This window comes from Tamandua tetradactyla, chromosome 5 (genome assembly GCF_023851605.1).
Source record: "Tamandua tetradactyla isolate mTamTet1 chromosome 5, mTamTet1.pri, whole genome shotgun sequence".
Lineage (NCBI taxonomy): Eukaryota > Metazoa > Chordata > Mammalia > Pilosa > Myrmecophagidae > Tamandua > Tamandua tetradactyla.
In genome coordinates this window covers 125,643,882-125,662,964 of record NC_135331.1, presented here as the reverse complement: position 1 = coordinate 125,662,964, position 19,083 = coordinate 125,643,882, and the positions used below count along the sequence as shown (strand labels likewise).

The following is a 19,083-nucleotide window of genomic DNA, read 5'->3' as shown; positions in this document are numbered from 1 at the left end:
AGCTTGCATCACCTCTACGTGTGCAATAACATTTATCTGGAAATCCCCAAGTATCTGAGACTTTACAAGAGCAACCTTTGGAATTCCCATAGTAAGTCAGGTCCAGGCACCAAGTGTGCCCAATAGATACCTGACCAAAAAACTTGTTAATTCTCTCCCCTCATGATCTCATCTGGAATAAGCTGGAATAAGAAAAGCAAACTCAGGCATAGAAAGCCTCCCTATTTTCCATATAAAATGCCTTTCCCATGCTGACTCTGCAAGGCGACTTATTTACAAATATATAAATAGCTGCAACTTTACTCTAGTCTCATTGAAAAATCAAAATGGCATCATGCAAGAGAAGCATCCTAGCATACTTGGCTCAATGAGTAAAATGTAAGTGGAGATGATCCAAGCTACTTGACACTCGCTAGTCAGCTTAACCAGATGCCTTCCAGTTTCCTGTAGTTGGAGGTACCAGGATTCTGCTCCACAGAGCCAGAGAATTCACGTAGACTGATTGCCCTGAGATTGCACAGTGATTTAGAACGAAAAGCCAGAAAATAATTTATCATGTTAGTTATTGCACAGAAAAAGAAAATAATTCTGAATTCTGTATAAGAAAAATGTTGTACCTCTTGGCTTTTCTTTTCAACATATACTCAAACAGAACCATTGTGCCCTGTGGGTTTATTGCCTACATACGAAGCAACCTAAACAGCAGCCCACTAGAGCACTGACTGGTCTGTACAGTTACACCTGCTAAAGAGCCTCGTCTGACAACCACCTATTTTAATTCCCCAATATCAAATTACTCTCTTCCTTATCATGGTCCTTACCAATTAATGAGTAGTTTATTTTGAAGGAACCCATACCATTAAACTGAAATCACCTAAAGTACCATAAAATAGGCTTAAAAAAAACTTTTTCAAAGAAAGACTGAGTTATAAAATCTTATAAATAAGTTGTGCACAAATGAACCCAGTCTGCACAGAGCATCTGATAATATGCAATGAGATGATCAATGCTCTTTGTAATCATACTCAAATGCTCTTTGAGTAATCATAATATGAGATTCTCAACAATCTTGTCTGGGAGTTTAAGTATCAGGCTACCCATCAGGAAATGAATATTCACACGTGTTTTCATGCAAACACATCTGTGTTGCTTATTAAACCAAATATAATTTTGATGTCTTTTTTCCTTCTGATGTATGTATACACTGGAATGTACATTTTGAACTCAAAGAATAAATCCCATGCTCATATTTACTACCTGCCTTCCCAGCGACACAAGTTTTTGAATTAATATCTAATCATCCTCATATTATTACCAACCATATGGAGGATTATTATTGTCCTGTATAGTTGCTGACCAATAGTCAGTTTTTAAATAGCAGGTGTTTTTTGTTTTTAGTCTGAGGTTTATCAGTAGAAAAAGAAAGGTAATGATGACAACTTTAGAAAACCAATTTTGAAATAAAATGAGTATAAAAGCCAAAAATAAAACTACATAACAGTTTGCATTCTTTATGTATTCTAACACACAATCACATAAGGGCTAAGTTCTTTTCTTTTAATATATCATGAACAACAGAAAGAGAAAGAGAGAGTAATAAAATAAATAAATTGTCTATTACACTTAAAGTCCACATTTTAAGGTCTAATTTTGGTTATAGCAAGTTTAAACATAAATGATATTTCTTCAAAAATGAATTTAATTACTATTCTCTAAGGATTCTGCCTCTCCCTGCACCTGTAAATGGTATTTTCACTATAGAACAAAGATCACATTACAAAGATTATTATAAACAAAAAATACACAAACAGCATATTTATCTCAGCTTTCAAGTGAGTATGACACTAACAAGAAGGTTTTTAATTTTTAAAAATAATTCAATGGCATCTTCTTGGAAATTAGTTTATGTAGTACTAGTAAAATGTAAAAAAAAAAAAAAGGTTACTTTACTTACATAGTATCTCTGATAAGGAGTGCACTTCCCAATTTGAAACAAGTTTTTTCACCTTCACAAAATGCACGTCTCAGAGAAAAGCGCTCTCCTAGATCAAAACCTGTAAAATGTGACAAATGATTTAGTCCAGCAAGTTTTGCTAAATTTAGTAAATTCACTGAGAGATTGATTTTTAAATGGGATTTTTTGTTGTCCGTATCCATAGGCTGATTTATTTCAAATAAAATCCTGCTGTTTGGGATCAGCAAAATTCTGAATTCCATTTTTCTCCTTCTGGGGTATAGGAAAATGGAATTTACTATGCACATTGAGTATGTAGCCCTCTTTTTGGTGGAAAATTTGCAAATATCTTTGAAAAGATTCACATATTAGTATTCTTGAGTAGTTCGTTGTAGCAACTCTGATAAAGTCAGAAAATTAGTTGTTATACTACAGCCATCTAGTAGAAAATCAAGAAGCCTTTAGAATAATCATGTTTTAGAAAAATATATAATGATGCAGGGAAATGCTTGGTTTCAAATACAATACATGTATCATGATTACGTGTGTGTGTCTGTGTGTCTGCTCTCAGCACTTTTTCTGCATCATCTTCTTTTTACATGGATGCTATCATCTTAAATTGTAATGCTAAAGAAGCAATCGCATGCAATGTATTACATGTCTAGAGATAATTTTATATAAAATGCTTCCTTGCAAAGAATTATAACGCTTACCGGAAACTTCAAGTTTCTCTCTGTTGCCTTGTGTAAGCTGATATCTTTCTGTTCTTAGTATGGGACATAGTACGTCTATAAGAAAAAAAAGTAAAAGAATTTGCACTAGATTTTCTATCAGAAATTTTTTCAAATAAATTTGAATAATACAATCAGAAACTTCACAAAAAATGAAAATAAACTATTTTATTAAATTTCTGTAAAATGAGGATAAGAAAATTACCCACCTCACAGTGGCTACATGTGATAAGATATTACATGTGTAAATGTAAATAATTTGCTTTGTATGTAATTTGATAATCTATGTAAAATGTCTGGCTCACGGTGAGTGCTTATAAGTTGTTGGCTAATATTATTACTATTATTCTAACACACTTAGTATACACTAGGCATTAGGAAAGTAGCTAGCTTTAATAATATAATTAAACTTTCATATTCAAAATGCAATCTAGTATTTTTAAAAGGACTATTACTATAATTTAACATAATAATATATTACAAGTAAATTACATGACACTTCACATATACTAAGTAAGCTATCATGAAAGTGGGTAAGAGCCCAAAGAGTATAGGTCTTCTACTTTGATTCAGTTTTTTGGCATCAGGTGATATGAGACTTTAGAAAAGAAGGGGACATAGATGGAAATCATTAAAATTAAATTAAAAAGCAAAAACCTATGCCATAAAAAAGTGGCTGACATGAAAAGATGAGATAAAAACATTGACCAAATATTAACTGAGTATGTACTGAGGCACTTAGTGATATTCAAACAAAAGATAAAGTTAGTTTCTGCTCACAGTGGATTTATATATTCAATACTATGATAATACAGTTCATACATGTATCTGTATATGCTAATTTTTTATTTTCTGGAATGTGTTTATATCTAACACTAGGTTTGGATTCTAGAATACAACAGTTAGTCAATTCAGACAAAATTGTGGTCAATTTTCAGAAAATGCAAAGTTAAACTAAACTGATTAAATATTTTGGCATGATGCAGTCAAAACCTCCATCCTTCTTGTCTAGAACTCGTGTGGAGTTTAATGATCTAAAATATTTTAATATAGAGGGAAGATAACTGTTGAAAGCAGTGTGATTTCCTGCTCTGTGGAAAGTGAAAATCGCCAATTCTCCAGTTCAACTACTGAACACAAGGGTCTTACACTTAACAAAAGTATCACAAACCAGTAACGGTGACAGGACATTCTCTTAATGCTTTCAATCAGATGAAAAAAAATTACATTCTAAATAGTGTTATATAACCATTTAAGCAGGTTTAAAAGTAAGAAACAAAATGCTGCAATACACATTTTTTAATATATAGAGTTCGTAAAAATAAGTGCAATGATAGCACTGAATAATTTTAAATGTTTAGAGATTGTAACATGATTGTGGGTCCTAAATAACAGTAAAATCATTGGGTATTTTGTAAACACTACAAAATAGTTCATCTGAATTCACAGTTATTTTTTATCAATCAGACATCTCATCTAAAACCTCTGCACTAAAAACTATGAAACTGCTGAGAGAAATAAAATACCCAAATAAATGAAGTTATGGCTAAACCAAGTACTTACATTGGAAGACAATATTATTAAGATGTCAATTCTTAAAAGACATAATATTAATAAGATGTCAATTCTTCTCAATTTTATCTTTAGATTCAGCCAAAACCATTTGAAATCCCAACAGGTTGTGACTGTGTGCACACACACATGTATGTGAAAACCAACAATATGAAACTACAAATAAACTAGAATAGTGTATGCAAAATTGAAGCGCAAGCTGGAGAACTTACACCATCAGATATCAGGGTTTCTTATAATGTGCTGTGTGCAAGTATTAGTAAATAGATCGATGGAACGGTGTAGAGGATACAAACTACTAATCAGGGAAATGCAAGTAAAACCATAAAGAGATACCACTAAATAGTAAATTAAAGGACTGACAGCACCAAGTGTTGATGAGGATGTAGAGCAATTAGAACTCTCCTACATTATGTGTGGGAGTGGAAATTAGTACCCCCATTTTAGAAAGCTGTTTGGCTATATTTACTCAATCTAAATATATACATACCTTATGGCCTGAAAATTCAATGACCCAACAGACATGCGTGCAAAAAATTGAGTGCAAATGGCCACCAAAAGACAAAGATATTCATACTAGCATTACTCATAACTGTACCAAACTGAAAATAATCCAAATACTTAACAATAATAGGATAGATGAATAAAATGAGGTATAATCATACAATGAAAACTGCATAGCAATGAGAAAGAATCAACTACTGATAAATGCAACTATCTGGATAGGTCTCACAGATATAATATTAAGTGAGGAAAGCCAATCCCAAAAGAAAAATACATATAACTTGAATCACAATTACATACATATAATCTGTATAATATGCATAATTCCATATATATAAAGTTCAAGAAAATGCACAACTAATGTATGTGTCAGAAGTCAGAGCAGTGATTATCTTGGTAGAATGTTAACTGGGGTCGGGGAGTACAGAAGAGATTTCTGGGGCTCAGAAAGAGTTCTACATTTTTATTTGAATGGTAATTAAATGGATATATACATACATATGTAAAAAATCATTGCACTGTACATTTAAGATTTGCTCACCTTAGTGTGTGTAAGCACACCTCAATAAAAGGGAGAAAATAGCATCTCTATGAGAAAACATTTGAAGTTAATAATGCTTCTTGCAAAACTAAAACAAATTATTAAATTCTAATCTAACTTTTATAATGACTGAATATCCACATGTAACTCTAATAAAAGGGATCAATTCTTCACAAAGTATGTAGGGAAGTTCCAACAGATGATTGGCAAAACAAATCTCAAGACAGTAGAACGGGACTTTCCACTGTAACACTCTAGCAATGAGGGGAAGGTATGCTGGCTTACTGCCAAGATGGAAACAGTATTTAACTTATTTAAATTCTTCTAAGGACTTAATGAATATATGATGATGTCAAAGTAATAAAACTGTCACTTTGAAACAAAGGAATTCAAATTTCCAGCATATTTATGAAGCTATTTTCCTACTAAAAATCTTCAGTTGTGAAAAGCAAATGTATTTTCATAACTTTAGAATGTGAACTATGTTATGAAAAACAGTCCTAAAAATAATTAAAACTACATCTTAATGATGAGGGAGTAAGATAGAAGGCACACTAATCTGATGCATGAATCTTAGGGACACAATGCATAAAAATAGCAAGGCTGTAGAACTGAGTTATCACAAGTCAGATATGTTAATTTCTTTAAGCATTGACACATATATTTCAATAGTGTGTAAAGCACATTTTTGAGTGACTGTACAGGTGTATTGAAAGTCTATCAGTAAGATACAATATCAGGTCAGGTAGACAGCATTATCACTCCCAAGTCTTTCTGGAACGATTCAGTGCTTTCGAAGTAACTACTAAATTTTCTCCATAAAAGATGCATTGTCTGGGGATCCTTAATCAACAGGTTCTTTTTTTTTTTCCAACAGGTTTTTTGAAAAGCAAATGCAAATGCCCTTTATCAGATTCTCCCTAAGATGTTGTTGGTGATTGTCAAACTCACTAAAGGACCTAGGTAGATTAACAAGCTGGAAAAGCATTGCAGGGAGGCAAAGGAAACAGAAGAGGCAGCAAGGTCAGAATTGGCTATAACACATCTTTATCTAGATAACCTACAAAGAAAACACATTTTTAGATCTTTTATCCCTTGTTCCCTCCAAAAATTAGAATCCAGAAGGCCTAATCTAAATCGTTCAAGAGAACTTAGATGACTCTACCCACATCACATAGCCTCTCCATGATAGAGCTGTTATTAAACAATTTCCTGAAATCCGATGTTTTTTTTTCTCCCTCTCTATTGAATGGTGCTTCTCAGAACATGTTTTTAAAAAACTGACAGTACCTAAGAAATTCTTTTTGTTCATTAGCAGAAATGCATTTCGTTCCCAACCTTAGCTCAGAATTGTTTTTTTAAAAAAAATCTCCCTTACACACACACACACACACACACACACACACACACACACCACATTTCCCTTTCCTTGCCAAACCTTTGAATTATGTTCTTACCTACTGCCATTGTTAAATTGGGAAATCACCAACCTCCTGGAAAAACCAACGGCGACCGCTTTAAGTTAGAAGAACCACAACCTAAGTAGTGATTCAAAGAGTTTAACTGTGTCTGTAGAGACAAGGACCAACCGTTGACCAGAAGTCAGAACCCCTAAGCTTTCCTATTTTTGGCCTAAAGTTTTGTGTAGCTTGGAGCAAGGTGATTAAGGTGTTTTATATAAAGCTAGTGTTATTTGCATCTATAATTAGCTGTTGACTATTAATTAATGAACATGTCCCTAGGGTTATATAATCCTATGTTGACTACATACTATTTCATACATTACCTGTTCAAAAATGGCGGAAACTCTCCACGTCCGGGCATGTCTTTTACTATGCTAATAAGACAGTGGTCACTTTAAGGACAATTTGGAGTCTTCTGTACCTGTGCTTGCAACCGGTTGAATCCAACTTCTCTGCTTGACCAGAGAAGCAGGATGCAATTAACCGCAAGTGCAGGATGCTGGCCGCAGTATAGGTTCTACATTTGTATTATTTATGTATAGCTCATTAGTTTTGAATTCTGGGTGCTTGGTTCCCTTTGTTCGATAGTTTGTGCTGGCCACAACTTCCCCATGTGTAACGGTTTCTTTGTCACCCTAGTAACTCCACTGCCACCCGTCACAACCATGCCAACACCGCCGCCCCTATTACATTGCTAAGCATTCAGATCTTAAGATTAACTGACATGTCCTTTGAAACATATTTCTTACCATTGTTTTGGTATTTTCTGTATTCACTATAAAATTTTTCAGTTTAATATAGCATTCACTAAAAGCATGCCACATTCTCTCGTTTTCACATTATTCACTGAAGGTACATTTAATTCCCTTTTTCTCCTTTCTAATAGCTAATACGTCACACCAGTTACAATCTATTCTTTTTTTTTTTTCACTAGGTAAAGCAACTGATCTAATTTCTGGAAGATTTGTGCATGTTGCTGACCCCCATGTTGAAGTGGACTACCCACTCTCTGTGGCCAATGGGGCCTCTAGCTGAGGAAAAGCCAGGAGGTGAAGTAATACCTTGTGCACCCAAAAGCCAAAGGGGAAAATCAAAGTTATAGACATCATGAAAAATAAATGTAAATATAGTAATTACATTCTTTATGGTTTATTGAGGGTTCTTAAGCTATTTAAATACTATTTTACTGATTGCAGAGAAAGACAACATAATTTTCTGATGAAGATGTTGTTACTATTTTAACTTTGCTGAAGTGAACCTATTTCTACATATTTTTACTTAAATAACAATGTATTATGAATGCTATGGTATTACAATGTTTTCTTAACTCTGAATTAAGGATTGCTGAGAGATCTTTATGGAAGGTGTATTATTGAAAGGTCAAATTCAGAAGCATACCCATGCACATGCTATCTCAGAGTCCCATAAAATGTTGGAATATATTTATACTAAAAAAACTATTTGCTGTTTATCTGAACCTCAAATTTAACTGGGCTTTTTGTATTTTATCTAGTAACACTACTCAGATGCCCTAAGTCTGTGAGGCCAGTTATGATGATAGCTTGGACCAAAGAGGAGACAGTGGAGATGGAAAAATGTAGAAGGATTAATGTACTAGATGCGATAATGACAAGATAATGTATTGAGTGTAAGGAGGAGGGCGCTTTGGTTCCTGGCTTGCTTAACCAAAGGTTTAATTTACTGAAATGGATCTCATTAGGAAGCAGAAACAAAAAGATTTGGCCAGGAGAAAATTAATCTGTGGTGGGAGAGGGGAAGAGTTAGAAATGTTAAGTTTGAGGTGCCATTAGGAAAATTAAATGGCAATGTTATTGAATAGGTAGTTAAACTTATAGATATGGAACTCAGAGGCTCAGGCTGTGCTGGGGAGTTATTTGATATTTAAATCATATTTAAATACCCAAGAATGGATAAGATACTATAGGGAGTGTGAAGAAAAGAGGGGCAAGGATTACCCCCTGGGAAACTGCAACATTTCCTTCTCTTTCCCATTCTCTTTTGTTTTCCTATTTTCTTCATGTCCTCAGGCATGCGCATAACATATTGTGGAATTATTTTTATTAACTGTAAAATTACAATTAGAATCCACATGGTTTTATACAATTCTGTTGATCTATTTATATCTATGCATAAAATGTATTTATACATTTATCTATGTGTAGTTTTATTAAGGTTCTATAAATAGTACTTTTATACAAGTTTCATATAAATAAATAGTTCTATTTATCTTCTTTTCTAGTTTGCATTAAGGGCATTATTTTCTTTATGTTACTTAGTTTTCCCTTCATTAGTGGTCAAAATGTGAGATGGTGTTTTGCTTTCCTTTGTTAAAAAAAAAAAAAAAGACAAACATAATTCCTTTTAAGAAAAGGGGAAAAGAGGCTTTGTTGTTTCACTGTTCACAGTTGCCTTCAGGAACCCCATACGTTTCATATTTCAACAATATGTCTGATAAAGAAACCTAGAGTATCCTAGGGTGGGAGAAAAAAAATGGTTCAAAAATAAAATAGAGGAGTGACTAAACAGGAAAAAAATGGGAACTTGGGCATTTTAACAGAGAAGCCAGAAACGGTCTCAGAACCTTCAATGCTTATCGTTGGTCCGAAGCTATTCCTCCAAAGGTTAAAACAGATATTCTTTAATAATTGTGAAACGCTCTTCTACTTTCAAAATTTAGGAGTTACAAAGTACATTTTTCAATAGTAGAATTACTATAGGGTGCCATCCTGAACAAGAGGCGCTCTTAGAAACATAAAATAAAATTCTCTAATGACAGCATACTGTATTCTTTGGGTTTGAGTCCAGTGCTTGTCAATGACTATAATCCAAATTTAAGGGGAATAATTTTCCTTCTAAATGAATAGAAAATTAGTTTAAAAGGGTTTATGTGTACAGCTTTGAGTCCAGGTTTATAATCAATTGAAACTGAACACTTAGCCTAAAACTTTGCTATAAGTGGGAAGTAAATTATTATTTAAATAGCATATCATCATCTCTTTTTATCATCTGTTTTTTTTACTGCTTATTTTTGTTCCTCTCTTTACCTTATTTTTATTAACCTCTGATGATAATTTAATACTTTTGCTTTAGAACAGATTAAGGAAAGTAAATAAAATTTTAATTATTTAATACATAGGCCTTTATGATAGAGGAAATAGTTTTAAGCAATTGTTTAAAGAAAGTTTTAAGATTATCTATGTGTTATATATTTTTAATACAATTTTCTTCCTCCGCCCCTTTTTGACAATTAACTGAGCTGAAACTGTCATATTCAAATTGAAGTTCATCTGCAATATAAAAATATGCAAATATGCCTTATCCCATGGTAAAACTGGTGAAACACTATGAAATTACTGAATTCTTAATAACTTCAAGATTTTAAAATTCAAATTGTTATCAAATCTCTCCATATTACTCTTGAATTCTGTCCCACCTGGGACAATCTTCCAAGAAACCATTTCACATTAAGATTCAATTTATCCTTCATATATTAAGGTTTAACAGTAGACTTGACAACTCCACAGTCTCTAGGGTTGAAACCCTAGCCTCTCCTTCAGATTTGTTATATTTTATTTTTAGATGTAATCACTTCCCTCCGGTAAATGGCTAGTGACCACACATGCAGGTCTACACATGAGGAAACTAAAAAGGGAACCTTGTCCTGTGAATCAGATACCCAACACACAAGAAGAGCCCCCTGCCAGGCTGTATCCAGGGCATCATATTCTTCAATAATCCCTATGACAGTGCTGTGCTGACATTTTCAATTAATGCAAATGATACTTGATGTTAGCAATTTCCATGACACATTCAGTACTTGTCCCTTCATGAGCTCCTTCCGCCAAATGACATCACGAAAATCAACTCTTTTTTTCTTTATTAACTCTCCCTAATGCTTCATGTTATGATACTCATAGAATTCAAATCAAGTTTGAATTTGTGCTCTTAGGAAAATAGTTCATAAAGATTAATTAGGTAACGTACATTGAGCAAGAATATACTTCAGCAGTCTTAGATACAATATAACTTGATTAAGGAAATAAAATACCATTGCCACAAAAGTAAACATTGCAAGGGAACCCCAAGAGCTACCAAAAGCAAAAATATAAACTGAAACAAACAAACTAATAAAAACATAAAATAGAATGAAATAAAAGAGAAAATATAAAAAGAATCTGGTGACATTCAGCGCAAGATGACCAATTGAGAAAACAATAAAAAGAAGGGTCAGTTAGTTATCTTAAAGGTGAAGGCTTCTCAAAGTGTTTTCCTCAGATATCTCACATTAGATTCACCTGGGGAACTTGCTAAAGGTAAATCACTGAATCCCATCCCAGATCTGCATAATGGGAATCTCTGAGAGTGGCAATCAGGAATCAAAAACCCGGGATGATTCTCGCTCTCACTAAAATTGGAGAACCACTTCTGTAGATTCCTCAAATCACTGTTTTCATCAGGAACACTTACTACACATCAGCATGTGCACAAAACCTGTGTCCTCCTCAACCAATGGTTTTCTTTTCTAGCCAAAAAAAGTCCTTTTTTTCTCTGACTAAACTGCAAAGTACTTTGCCTACTATTTCATAAAGAAAAGATAAAGAAATTCAGACAAGTAACACATTATCAGTATAAACTCCCCTATTCTATGTACTCCTTTTGCCATGAATCATTCTTAATTTATTTCTCACTGAGGAAACAAAGTGTTTTCCCCCAACAAAAATTATGACAACCACAGGATGTCATTTATACAGTGATGGAATATTCACACATTCATGTTGATTATTTTAGGGAGCACACCTCCCGTCAAATTAGTAAAAAATCATACAGACGTAAGATTTGGTATACCTTTATTTGAGATTGATTTTATTTAATGTGTAACTGAAACTCAAAAGCCTCTACTAGAATGAGTTTATACCTTTTAGTAAGTTATTAAAGAAATATTCAAAAGAACAAGTACAACAAGACAATCTCAGAACCCAAGTTATAATGTGATCCTTTGCAGAGAAGAAGCGTGAAAGTTTTTCTTTGCTTAGCAAGTGCCTTCATCAATGCACTAGTTTGAACAATTAATAGGTGACTTCTTAGTTGAAATACATCTAGGACAGTAATTCACACATACTCTATGTTCAAGAAAAGTCTTCCAAATTAACTATGTAAATGTTTTTTGTATGTTGTATGGTGGGGGTCACATTTCATTCTTTTTCCCATGTGAGTACCCCATTATTGCAGCACCTCATTTGTTGAATTTTTGTTTGGTTGGTTTTTGTTTGTTTTTTGGGAAGTGCATGGGCTGGAAATCGAACCCAGGTCCCCCGCATGGCAGGCGAGAATTCTAATACTGAACCACCCTTGCACCCCCTCACATAATTATCTTTAAAATCACAGATGGAAGTAAATATTTCAAATCACCATCAATCCCTGGAAGTATTTGTGAGACAATTGATAAATTAAAAAAATGCAATAATGTTATCTATTTAAAGTCATCCTCTAAAGATCTGTTAATGTTCGCCTCATCTGATATAATATAAAAACTGACATAGGGCGGGGCCATGGTGGCTCAGCAGAGTTCTTACCTGCCATGCTGGAGACCCGGGTTCGATTCCCAGTGCCTGCCCATGCAAAAAAATATAAAAAACTAACATATAACTCTACTACGTATCTTTTCACATCTCTTATACTGTCATCAAAGTTTCTCTGATTAAGATTAGATGTGTCCCTCATTAATCTTAATTAGTGATGTGCTTCTGTACTTATAATTTTAGTGAGTAATTCCTAAACAGGAAAGGGAGAACTACACACCATATATCTGTGTATACATTATATACACATATATTTATATGTTTATAATATATATTTATATCTGTTTATATATGTTTAGACTTATAAATATATATTTATATTTGTAACTATCAAAGAGAGAAAGGAAAGGCTATTTGGACTGACATAAAATGCATATAATAAATGAGGTTATTTTAGAAATTCTCAGACACATTAAATGAAAGTCGATGGGGGAGAACAATGAATCATTATGTATTCTGAATTTGTAGGTTTAATCTATGGTTCCTCTAACCTTAATAATATTTGTCTTAATGATTTTTTTAATGACTTAAAGACTGTAAATAACATTTGGCGATTGGACAAAGGGGTGGCCTGGATACCTGACTTCTCTCTGACAGTCATGGAAGTCGAAGCAGGAAGCAGAAACACTGCCACCCAGAGCCAAATTTTCCAAGAGCCGATGTGCCTCATTGTACCTGGAAACCATGCGAACAAGTCACCACAGACCTGCGAAGAAAAAAATGTTCATATTGAGATTTACGTTATGCAGTTCCTTTCATTACCTCTATAAAAACCTCATCACCAAAGAGAAAGCACTAGATTTTTACTTTATGTACAATTTAAATCATATATAATTCTATAATATATGTAATTATATATATACAATATATACCTTAATCTGCATTAAAGAGCTCTGAAAATATTTTCAGATTAGTTTCTAGTAAATTATCAATGTCCATACAGTCACTTAAAACTGGTATTTTCTCTTCTTTCAAATGCTTTTTTAAAGCCACCCATTTATGATTTATATTTTAAAATATAATTTTATTATTCATAATTCTTTTTTCTATAATACAGTTTTACATATTTTGGCTTAACTGATGTTATATTTTCTATACACTTAATAGTGATATTACTGGATTGAATAATCACTGCTACTAGAGTGATTACAGCAAATATGAAAAGTAATCTTTCTTTATAGTTAAAGAGAAATATGGTATATGCAATGTCTTCCTTACATGAGACCACCATTGGCATTATTTTTATCATCAACATGCTACCACCCAAAATAGCTGTCTTTCTGAATGAAGACTGCCACTCTATAGGTATTACAATAAAAGATTTAGTAAGTAAAATTCCTGAAATGGGAAACTTAAACATCATTTAAATTAATTTTTTAAATTTATTTTTTGTAGTGAAGAAACTAACACGGAAATGAACTGCAAGTCAAAATCTAATGGCTCCCTTAGTATAGCTGATAATTGCAGTATTATTAGAATAGCTATTCTAAGAGCTCGAAATATGCAAAAAAAAATGTTATACTACGTATTTGCCATCATTCAAAGTTTAATCAAGAGTCACACATAAAAGGATTCGTCATACCAATATCTAAATTTTGTCATTAGATTCTCTTTAGAAAAAGAAACCAAAACGGAACTACCATCCATCTTCTTTGGTATTCTGTTTGTGCCAAATACCCCAAGATCAGCATTTTAAAATTAATTCAAGATTTTAGTTATTTCTGGATGAATAGCTGCAAGCAGCAATTGCAATATTAAAACTGTATGTGTGGTTCTAAATATCAAACAGCTGGGTTTATGCCTTATTTCTTTCCAACTCTCTCATCTAGATATAGTCCCAATCCTCATATGACTTTGCAAACTTATCCTGCTGTTATTTGAAGTTAGTTGGCAACTGTTAAAGTGATTATTTCTATTTCAAATAAAATGAACTCACATATTGTTCTAATTTTCAGAGAGATCCTTGATTGTATTTTTATCAAAACTTATTTCTAGTAGTTGATAGATTAGCAATATAATATAGTGGTTAAAAGCATGGTTTGACATCTGGGCTCTGACACTGTGAACATTGTGTAATTTCTCTAGTCTTGATTTATTCATCTGCAAAATGGGAATAATACTAAGAATAAATTAATTAATGCATAGAAATAATATAGTACAGAGCTTTGAACATAATATGTCTTCAAAAAAAGTTCCTGCCATTATAATGATTTTTTCTATGTATTAATAGCAATAATTAGTAAAAATTAATAACTTTATTCATCTCCTCAACCTGAGATTGATCTTGATATTTGGACAATAGAAAAGTGCCAGAGCATTCTAGAAATCTATGTTCTTGAAACTTTGGCTCCTATTACAAAAACAAAGCCATATGCATTTGAACTAAATCTTGAGGTATCCCAACAATTTCCTTGAGTCATTTTTAGGAAAAGAGTACTTAGCTTTAATATCACTGGTACAATAAACCTCATTTATCCAAAGTAACTGAAGAATAAGCTATTACGATTAGTTAACTAAATGTTTCAGTTACTGGAGAATTGCCATTCCCCAAAATCACCAAGGATTCCAACTTGCCACAGACTCCTTCCCACCTCTTATCAACTCTCAGAGACTTGGCCAATAGCTGACCATTTCCTCTCTCTTGAAAAGCTCGCTTTCATTGGCCTGCCTGAGTGCACACTCTCCTGTATTACCTTCTAAATCCCCTTCTCAGACCTTTTTTCTACCAGAGCTCTTAATATTGGGATCTATGATTCTTCCTCTCCTCTGTCTTTCTTTTTTTACATGGGCAGGAACCGAGAATCGAACCCGGGTCCTTGGGCATGGCAGGCAAGCACTCTTACCTGCTGAGCCACCGTGGCCCGCCCCTCTTCTCTGTCTTTATAATGTCTCCCTACATGAACTGTCCATTCCCTTGGCTTTAAACAAGTGTCTGTTGGCTAATGAATCTAAAATTTACATTTCCAAACTGGTCCTCTTCTGTATACTTTAGACTGCATATCCAAATGCCTACTCAATATCTCATCCTAGATGTCATATGAACAGCTACAACTTACTACATCCAAACTGAACTCTTGATTACCAACCACAGCTTGTTCCCTTCATGTTCTTCTAAATCTGAATAATTAACACCCAGAAACTCAGGTCTCCCTCATCACTATCTCTCAAATAAAGCTATGAGCAAGTCATGTCAATGTTATCCCCAAACACACCTCAAATATATCCACTTTTCTCCATTCCTCTGCCAATAGCCGGTTCAGAACATCATGATCTAGACACCTATGACAGCATCCTAACTGGTTTCCCGCATCCATTATTGGTCCCAGACTAATTTTCTCTACACAACAGTAGAGTGTTCTTCTAAAAATGAAAGTCGGATCATATCACTCCCCTGCTTCAAACACATTAATGGGTTCCCATTCTACTTAAAATATAATCCAGAACCCTTTCTATGATCCCAAAGCCCTGAATTATCTGGCTTCTGCCCACCTAGCCAGCCTTTTATGATACCACTCTCTTCACTAATGTTCTGTTCCTCAAAATCTCCAGCACTTTCCAACCTCAGGGCTTTTGTGCATGCTATTTCCTTATCTTTAAACAAATTGAGTCTTATTCATCTATTGTCCTTCAAATTAAATGTTGCTATCTGGAAGAGCCGTTGTCTCACACGTAAATTCCTAGCGTCCTGTTACTTTCTTGCTCAGACTTTATTGTGTGTAAATTTGTTCCCTCCACTCAGCTCTAAGCTCCATGAGAGCAAAGACCATGTCTGTTCTGTCTATCACTCTATACTGAGTACTCAACCAAGTAACTGGCAAAGCAGGGCCTCAATAAATATATGCTGAATAAAAATACAAAAGACAGCCAATTTCCAACTTTTGAGATACAATGAGGTCTACTTATCTTTGAATCTGTGGTGATCATAATTTCGTCTTCTATAATTCTTAAGGCATTTCAAGATTTTTCAATATTTCAAGGGTCCTTACCATAAATAACTCGTCTCTGTACAATTCTGAAATGTGTTTAATTGAGATCTCGGTTGTTCACACCCTAATTCAGTGGAGATGTACTGCCCTCAGCTAGGAACATATGAAAAAACCTTTTATCAAAGTCACAAAATATGTCTTTATGTTTTTAAAAATTACCTTTTTCAGATCTTTAACCTCTGCTATAGGCATTTGTCAAGGGCAGCAAAATTGTCAAGGGCAAAACTTCCCATCGTTTCTTTACGGGCTTCTTTTTCTCCAGAAAAAGGCTATGATTAGGCCAATGTCTCCAATTCGGTTATATAGGACTGCTTGTAGGGCTGCGGTGTTGGCATCGGCTCGTCCATACCATCACCCGATTAGTAGGAATGATATAATGCCAACTCCTTCTCAGCCGATAAATAGTTGGAATAGGTTGTTGGCGGTTACTAAGATAATTATTGTGATGAGAAATAGTAGGAGATATTTAAAAAATTGGTTGATGTATGGGTGTCTCATCATTGCAGACACCTGCTGTTCTCAAGCTGTTTCTTGCTGCCCTGGACTCAAGTACCCTCCCCTATTCCTCAGTTCTTAGCCTTGTGCTCAACACCCTTCCTCACCGAAACTTGCTAGTTTTCTATTCCGTCCCTCAGAATAGAAATAGTCACCAGCTAGGTGACTACTAAGAGAGTTCTATAAAATCCAAGAACTTTGTATCACAGTTTAGTGTTGCTCTTCTTAGATGAATCAAATTTTAACACAGATCTTCAATGCTTTCTCACTGGAGGGACCACAGGAGAATCTCAGGAAAATATATGTGGACTCTGAAGTCACATTAGGACCTCAAATCATTTTATCCTACACTCGTACAAAGAAGACCTTTACATTTCAGGAAAAATATGGAGCATATTGGTCATGCACGGTCTCATTTTCTGAAGCAGAATTTCTTCTGTATATGGTATTTTATTTTAATCCTCATGATAACTTGCATTAGCAGGATACAGAACAAGAAAGTCCAGATAGCATATTTTAAGAAATATGTTTATGCTGCTACTTTGACAAATACAACTTCACAAAACCTAGAAATCCCAAGTCAAATATAGAATTCTACAGAGCAGGATGTATGAGATGAACCGGCCTCTAGGCTGGACCAAAGTGCATACCTTGTCTTTTTCAATTCCAATCTCTCTCTACACCATGAGGGGCAGCACACACACATATGTGAGCCTCCCAAGAAATCCAGACCCTGTCCACACCACCCACAAGCAGTCACCACTAGACTATGTCTTGGGCCTACGAGTGTTCACACCTAAGACTTGGTCTACCACTGGGAAGATGGACCTGAGAAGTCTGCCAAATACCTAGAGCCAGGCCTGAAAGAAGGGTCAGACTTTGGGTGACATGTCTCTTTAGCTCTGCAGACTCCTAACCTAGAGAGTAGATGCACATCCAGGACAGTGCCACACCAGGGCTTCTCAAAGGTGGGGCACAGAGCAGGGATCATCTTGCCCAAGACTAAGGATGGCAGTTAGGTGGTCTCCATTCTACAAACAGGAAGCACCAAAGCTTATAGAGAAGATCCCATGGCCGGGGATTCAAGTCCAGCTCTTCTTGACTAAAAAAGCTTTTACTCCTACACCATGAGGCCCACTCACTATTATGATATGTGACAGAACTACCATGTTTTATATTCTTCCTCTTAAATTTTCACCTGTTTTCTATCAACATTCTAGTCACATCCTAAACAGTTCTTTCCCAGCATAATTGTGAGTGTACCCAAATGCTACAAGTCTTCAGCTGATGGAGCCTATGAACCCTCTAAAATCATCCAGACAGCCCCACCTGTAACTGATTTCTCACTGTCATGACAATAAAGAGATAATGGCTGTCCAAAGACCTGGCTCTGACTTCTGCCTATAACCTATTATTCTCACCATCTTTTGCCAACTGGAATTAGGTTTTGGGTAGGGGAATAAAAACAAAAGTCACTGCCCTTAAACTTCCATAATCCAGCTCTAAAAATCATATACGGCAACTATAAAAACTAAGAATATTTGGATTAAGACATGGATTTTTAAAACTCCCTTTTAACTTATATTTATGTACAGAGAACACTGAAATGACAGAAAGGAACATTAAGAAACCTGAACCTTTCATTCCATCAATAGGATGAAGTTCCTACTATGCGCACTTCACCGGAATTTCAGCAGTCAGTTAAATAGGGGGAAATCCTGGTGCCACACTGGAGAAAGAAATGGTAAATTCACAAATTCATAAATACATAAGCCAACAAGCACACACACTATGGTTTAAACATCGATAAGCTGAAGTAAAGGAAGGTAGAGTAAGTGGAATGGCAGACTTGCTAGATGAGATGGTCAGAAGCTTCTCAGCATAAACTTTGGAGATGCAAACCAAATCAAATCTGCCTATGCAACATGCATAATTCTACCATTATGATATCTAATATTCTATGCTTAATCTGCATCTCTGATATTTGGTGTCAGGTAAAGTGGTCATGCCATTAGAGCCAATATCGAAATAGGAAATAACATGAAAAGGGCAAGTGAAAGAAGAGAAAGAGAGGACAAAATAGGAAAGGAACACTGATTTGTTTTATCTAAGATGTTAAATGAGCAACAGAACATTTCAACCTTCATAAAAGAAGGCTTGATTTATTGAATGTCTGAAAAAACCCACGTTTTCATAGCATTCATGATAAAGAGAACTAACTGCTGTGTGACTGAGTA

At 34.5% G+C, this 19,083-nt stretch overlaps 1 protein-coding gene across 1 annotated transcript in view; it reads right to left on the bottom strand.

Moving 5' to 3' along the window:
* COL19A1 (collagen type XIX alpha 1 chain) overlaps nt 1-19,083 on the bottom strand; it is a 365,439-nt gene that overhangs the window by 318,712 nt on the left and 27,644 nt on the right. The window contains exons 2-4 of the mRNA XM_077162192.1: nt 12,945-13,071; nt 2,668-2,742; nt 1,955-2,054 (exon numbers count right to left, since the gene is read on the bottom strand). Coding sequence (XP_077018307.1) covers nt 1,955-2,054; nt 2,668-2,742; nt 12,945-13,071 — 302 coding nt within the window. The remainder of the gene's footprint in view (nt 1-1,954; nt 2,055-2,667; nt 2,743-12,944; nt 13,072-19,083) is intronic.